The 6882-nt window shown below is 55.4% G+C and overlaps 2 protein-coding genes across 2 annotated transcripts; one reads left to right on the top strand and one right to left on the bottom strand.

The window, feature by feature from the left end:
* Positions 1–1278: 1278 nt before the first annotated feature.
* Positions 1279–3761, bottom strand: CCM_00197 (pre-mRNA splicing factor ATP-dependent RNA helicase PRP43; the record flags this gene model as incomplete). Its single annotated transcript, XM_006665357.1, has 3 exons — positions 1279–1395; positions 1519–3388; positions 3424–3761. 3 exons carry the CDS (start codon positions 3759–3761, stop codon positions 1279–1281), a joined length of 2325 nt encoding a protein of 774 aa, XP_006665420.1.
* Positions 3762–4403: 642 nt separating this feature from the next.
* CCM_00198 (protein arginine N-methyltransferase HSL7) lies at positions 4404–6882 on the top strand (the record flags this gene model as incomplete). The annotated part of the gene is made up of 4 exons (XM_006665358.1): positions 4404–4511; positions 4561–5128; positions 5222–6642; positions 6703–6882. The coding sequence occupies 4 exons, from the start codon at positions 4404–4406 to the stop codon at positions 6880–6882; spliced, it is 2277 nt and encodes a 758-aa protein (XP_006665421.1).

Genomic DNA, 6882 nt, shown 5'->3' on the forward strand with positions numbered 1-6882 from the left:
GGGGGACTTGATCAGTCGTTTACGGGCCGCCGGCCCAAGGTTGCATCGAGAACCATGTGGTGGTGCGCTCCTAATAATAGGCATGTTACAGCATCCCACAAACCCCTGGCTTGTATCTCTTCTCCATGCAGTACGACGTATAACAGCCCAAATGGTTGTGATACGTGCGATCAAGTCGCAGCGCGCTCGCTCTCGGAGTCGGCGCGCACGATTGGTGATTCATATCAGGTCAAGGGCCCTTAAAAATAGTAAGAAAAAAAAGAAGAAGAAAAGGTAGGACCACCCGGCAAAACACCCCGGCATCTTGTCGGGTTGGTCGTCTCGCGTAATGCACTGCAACCAACTAGCCGGAGCCCCCCGAGACCGTGAATGAGAGGACGGACACTGGTCACACCCGCAAGACCCGGGTAGCAGAGCCCGAGGACCAACAACCCCCCCCCCCCCCTTCCGAGTAAGAAAAGTGAGATGAAAAGTATCAATTTTTACCCGGCGAGCCTATAGGAAGCCGTCGGGGCATCTTCCGCGTCCGATAGACAACCGCCCCTGTCCATGCAAGAAAGCCTGTTGTCGCCAAAGGTCTTACCTTTTTTTTACCCAAGCCCATCGGCATCGTCCGAAAAGCAAAAAAAAAAAAACAAGAAAACCAATGACTTTTCCGCATCACAAAAAGCCACAAAGAAGCAACAGCCGACGCGACTTACAACCCTTGACTGTGTGTGATCAACATCCTTGGGAAGGAAGGGGGGGGGGGACAACTCAGCAGCAGGCTTCGCTTCCGAAGCAATCCTACCACGTTCATGCTGCCTCGTCCCCCCCGCACATTGGCTGGTTGTTGCCCATCTGTCCATGCACGAACACGCGGTCTTGGCATACATAATATACTCGGCTTGTATGGCGCCGGGCGCCTTGCAGGTCTAGCCGCCTCTATATTCTAAGTGAACTGTGAAAGCAAACAGCCCAATCCTCCAAAAGAAAACGTATAAAAAAAAGACCAACAAAGATGCTTCAGGCGCATCTGATACGAAAACCTTGCTCCCATGGCGCCGCATTTCTCCTCCATCATTTGAGACATTACTGAAGCCAGCCAGACAGCACCCACGATCCAGCACCAACCGAGTGAACGCGCAAGGTAACTGATACACAGCAAAAAAAAAAAGCCATGGCGTTGCGCCAGGTCAGTCGGCAGCAACCAACCAGCTTCGACAGCGTGTGGGCGTACTGCAGCCGCATCCCTCTGCTGGTTGCATGGCAGGCTGCATATTTGCCAACGAACCGTCATCACTTGGCGGCTTTCATGGCCGCCTTTCTGCGCTTCTTCTCCGCCGCCCTGATCAGAGCCCGCTTGATGTCTGGCTGTTCCACGGTTTCGGGGTCGTAGTACGTCGGCGCGATATCCTGCAGAGTTGATCCCGGTTAGTACATGATGCCCTAACCTTGCATCAAGGGCGCGAACGAGGGGAGTGTGGCAAGAGGAAAGATAAGAAAACAAGGAGCAAATCAACAACGGGAATAGCTTACCAATAACCACTCCGGGCGGATACCCGTGCAGGTGCGGATATATTGCTTCGACGTCAGGACAAACTCGTGGTACACGACCCAGTCAAACTCGGTCCGCAGCACCGTCGACGGGTGGATCAGCACGGCCTGGTCGTCCTTGACGGTCCGGTAAATCTTGCCCGAGCTCTCCTTCATGGCGACCTGCATGAAGAACCCCGAGAGCAGCGAGCGGCGAATGTTGGTGTAGTAGTTCTTGTCCTCAAACGGCGTCGACACGAGCGGCAGGCCCTGTACCTCCATGATGCGCTTGAGCTGCGCGCGCACGCTGTCGGCGCTGCCGAGGTGCCGGTGCGAGAGAAAGTGCTCGTGGCACCACTGCTTGACCGCGCCCGGGTCCGACGCCATCTGGCCCTTGAAGGCGTGGTACACGTTGAGCATGGTCAGGTGGTCGCCGTCGGGGTGGCTAAAGTGCGCCTTCATCTCGTCGGCGCGCTTGCGGTTGTTGGCCGGCCGCACAAACACCTGCGGCACCGAGAGCAGCGACGTCAGGCTGAGAATCTCGTTGGAGCAGTAGAATTCCGGCGACGAGATGAGCATCACGGCGAGCGACGGGTCGAGCGGAAATTCGGACGCGAGCGAGCCCAGTGCCGTCAGCTCACCGTCGTCGTCGAGGCACGCTAGGTAGTTGAGCTCTTCGAGCGCGCGCATCATGGTCTCCGGTGCCGGCGGGTCCATCAGGTCAAAGTGCACCAGGTCCTCGACGCCCAGCTTTTTGAGCTCCAGCACCGTGTTGGCGAGATTGGATCGCAGGATCTCTGGGTGCGTCTGCGCAATGAGCTCCTTCTTGAATGCAACTTCCGTGTACAGCCGGAAGCATTTGCCGGGCTTGGTACGGCCCGCACGACCGGCGCGCTGCTGTGCTGACGCCTTGGAGATGGGTGACACGAGCAATGACTCGACTCGGATGCGCGGGTTGTAAATCTTTTGCTTGCTGAAGCCCGGGTCCACGACGTAGACGATGCCGTCAATCGTCAGCGACGTCTCGGCAATGTTGGTCGAGATGATGATCTTGCGGCCGGGGCGCCCGCCCTTGCGGAGCGGCGGCGGCGGCTTGTCAAAGATTTTTTGCTGCTGATGCGGTGGCAGCGTGCCGTAGAGCGGGTAGACGGCGAGCGGGCCGGCGTCAACTTCGCGTATGAGCTCATCGGCCTCGAGGGCAATCTTGCGACAGGAGTCTTCGATTTCGTCCTCGCCCGTGAGGAACAGCAGGATGTCGCCCTCGGGCTCCGAGGCGTGGATCTGCAGGACGGTGCGGATGGCGGCCTCGACGTAGTCCTTTTCGGGCTCGGGCGTGTAAAAGATTTCGACGGGATACGTGCGGCCGGGGACCGCGAGCAGCGGTGCATCGTTGAAGTAGCGTTGAAACTTTTGCGCGTCCAGCGTGGCCGACATGACGATGATTTTGAGGTCCGGGCGGCGCGCGGCAATCTGCTTGAGTAGCGCCATGAGGATGTCGGTCGCGAGCGTCCTCTCGTGCGCCTCGTCGAGGATGATGCAACTGTAGCGCGACATGTCGTGGTCGTGCATCGCCTCGCGTAGCAGCATACCGTCCGTCATATACTTGAGGACCGTCTTGGGACCCGACATGTCATCGAAACGGACACTGTAACCCACCTCCTCGCCGAGCGTCACGTCCATCTCGTCAGCGACACGCTGGGCCACCGAAGTCGCGGCGACTCGGCGGGGCTGCGTGCAGGCGATGAGCTTACGGTTGAGCTGGGGGAGCTCATCGAAGACGACGTATTGCGGGATCTGGGTCGTCTTTCCGGAACCCGTCTCACCGACGAAGACGAGGATCTGGCTCGAGTGGTACTTGTCGAGGAATTCTTGCCTGCAGAAGATCCGGTTAGAATGTAATCAGCGTACACATGTGGGAAATGGCCATACCGTTGCTTGTGGACAGGCAGGTCTCGACGACCTTGCAGAATCTGAAAGTACTTCTGTGTGTGGGGGCGCCCTGTGAAGGGATTCGAGGCCAAATCTTCGGCCGCGGCAGCCTGCTTCGCCGTCGTCGCACGGCGCTTCATGCCCGCCAGAGGCGAGTGTGCCGGCATCTCTTCCGCGCCGTTTTCGTAGTCTTCGTCATCCCCATTCTCGTACATGTGGGCGAGGTACGGGTTCTGCTTCTCCTCCTTCTTCATCTTCTTCCGAGAAGCGCCGTCGAGATCGGCACTGCTTCTCTTGTCGCCGGTACTATCGGGCATGATTTTGCCTTGCAAAATTACAAAGGGCGTACAGATTATGTCGGGCAATTAGAGAAACAGTCGGCAGTGACTCGTTGGCTGGATCGGTTTGGTTGATTCTGAAAATTTTGGGCAGGGACCAGGAAAATCTTTATCGATAAGCAAGCAGCAGTGCATATGGTGAAGCTGTTTGCACTGTGTGAAATCGCCCATGGTAGTACAGAAAAGCCGTAAATTATCTTGAAAATGTCCCGCCCCAGCCAACTTTGGTTCTATCAGCATAGTGCATAGACAATCCCTTCTGGTAGGAAAAAATTGGCATCTTAGGGTAATAAAGTGGCCATGCTGGTCTAGGTATCGATAATCACAACATCGGTCCGCGAGAGCTCCGTCGTTGTCGCACACTGTGCGAGGCCCCATTTCATCCCACCTAATTAGGTCACAATGACTGAAAATATGGCTGGTTGGAACGGTGCTCCTCGGCTTTCGAAACGACTTTGCCAGCGCGTTATTGCTTCTACCAGAGGCCTGGATGCCTGATTTCCAGCTCCAGTGTCAACATCGCAAGTATTTGTCTGGTTGTGGCTTTGAGAGTAGGGCTGCGGAATATTCTGCCTCCACCCGCGCTTTGCCGCCTTTGAGAGTTCTGTTGGCAGTATCAAGATGTCTACGACGGACTATGACCGCAGTTTTTTCAACTTTGGGTACCATGATAGTACCAGAGATACGCCTCTCAGCGACCTTCAATATGGATACCTTTTGAACCAGGGAGTCAGTTTGCTCTTACCCAGCTTACATGAGTGCAACTGACAGTGAGCAGTTCAACTTTGCAGTTGCGCCTATTACAAACCAGAGCTTCAAGAAACGAATATTCAAGCTCGTCAAAGACCACCTGGAATTGTTGGTCAAGTCCAAGTCCGAGGGAACTACTGTTGCCACGGCCGCCCAGGCCGACCCAATCATCCCGCCGCTGACCCCGGAGGACACCAGCTTGTTTCCGTCTCAAGTTGTGAATACCTACACTGGCTGCATTAGCTCTTGGATTGATCTAGCATCGCCAAATCCAATCATAGCAAGCGTCTCGCGACAGGTCTTGAACCTCGAGATTAATTATGCAAGCTTCTGCGGACTTCGCGTCGTCATGATCCCCCCACCGGAACGGGATGCGTCACGAGGTGCTGGTAATTCTGGCCTAGCGCAGTATTCTCGCGCGATTCAGGAAGCACTGACTATCGGAGCCAACATGAGCTTTGCCGTGCAAATGCCCATGTACCGCGAGCCAGGTATCGACGGCGGCGTTGACACTTTGTCCCGCCTCAACCCTGTGTCAGAAGCCTCACCGGCCGCAAAAGGAATCGATATCTTCACCGCATGGGACTCGTGGCACGGTATTCGAAGTGCTTGCAGCTATAACTTGAGGCTTTTCGTCGGCAAGTCAATCCATTGTCCTGTATTGTCGTTTCCTGACTAACAGTCCATAGCCTTGAAAATTCCAAAGGTGATGCCGGAAATGGTACTGCAGAATCGCTGGTTCTCGGAACCTCTCATGTATCTCACTTTTACAACTGATGTTTTCCAAACGAATCAAACAGGCAACCCGACGCTTTCTAAACATCATCAGGCCATGGTGTATTCTTACATGAAACTCAAGGCTGCACCAGGACTCCTGATGCGGAATACGGGACCTGACGTTTCTCATATAAAACGCTATCCGCATAGTGCACTTTCCGAAGACGGCTTCCCGTCACTCTCAGAGCCATTTCCCGAGAAAGAGTCTGCGTCTGAAAAGGACGACAAGGCATCCCCGTTCTTCGAGTACATGCGATGGCTGGAGTCGGGGCAACAAACACCGACAATATTCGAGTCATCCATGCTTACGAACTTCCAAGATTGGCTCCAATCGCCCCTGCAGCCGCTCTCCGATAATCTTGAATCTGCCACGTATGAGGTTTTTGAAGGTGACCCCGTCAAATATAACCAATATGAAGCAGCTACCATGGAGGCGCTGATCGAGTGGAAGACACTCAAGAAGCCAACCTCGAAGGAGGATGTCGTTGTCATTGCCGTGGCGGGCTCAGGCCGCGGACCTCTTGTCACTCGCGCACTCAAGGCTGCTGACTACGCCAACGTGGAGGTGGAAGTTTGGGCTGTTGAGAAGAACCCGAATGCCTACGTCTACTTGCTACGCCAGAACCAGAGCGTCTGGGGCGGGCGTGTCAAGGTGGTGAAGACGGACATGAGGCACTGGAAAGGTCCCGTTATTTCCGAGTCTGCAGAAGGCCCGGTCTACGGCAAGGTGGACATTCTAATCTCCGAGCTTTTGGGCTCCTTTGGCGACAACGAGCTATCCCCGGAGTGTTTGGACGGCATCCAACATGTCATGGCCCCGCAGGGCATCTCCATCCCAAGCTCGTACACGGCGCACTTTACACCAATCGCTTCCCCTAAGCTGCATGCTGACATCCTCGCGCGCTCTGCTACTGACTCGAATGCGTTTGCGACGCCCTGGGTTGTGCACTTGTTCTCGCTCGATTACAATGCGCACCGCGTGCCGGATCACCCGCGCATCCAGCAAGCGTGGCAATTCTCCCACCCCATTCCCAACTCTACGCTGCAGGGAGTCGAAGCGCGGCGGTCAGGCGGCGTTGTTGGCGGTGGCGGCGGCAGCATGGCGGGCGCCGCCGGTGCCAACGACCACAATTCACGCTTCTGTCACCTCACGTTTGTCTGCCAGGCTCGCGGTGTTACTCACGGCCTTGCTGGCTATTTTGAGTCTACCTTGTACGAATCACAAGTAAAGGAGACGCTCGGAGAAAAGGTCGAAATTAGCACGCATCCAGAGCGCATTGATGCTAAGAGCAAGGACATGATTTCGTGGTTCCCCATCTTCTTCCCTCTCAATGTAAGTGATGACTGTTTTTCTTCTTTCCAATGCGTTTTCAGGCTAACTTTGAGTTTGCAGCAACCTCTGTACTTTCCTGCGGACACGGAGCTGGAGGTCAGCATGTGGCGACAGACGGATGATACACGCGTTTGGTATGAGTGGCTTGTTGAAGCGTGGGCGTGGGTTGGTGAGAATAGCCGAATCAAGGTTGGGTCGTCGGAACTATGCAGCAGTCGCAAGATGGCGTGTCTCATGTAG

The sequence above is a fragment of the Cordyceps militaris genome (assembly GCF_000225605.1).
Source record: "Cordyceps militaris CM01 unplaced genomic scaffold CCM_S00001, whole genome shotgun sequence".
NCBI classification, from domain to species: domain Eukaryota; kingdom Fungi; phylum Ascomycota; class Sordariomycetes; order Hypocreales; family Cordycipitaceae; genus Cordyceps; species Cordyceps militaris.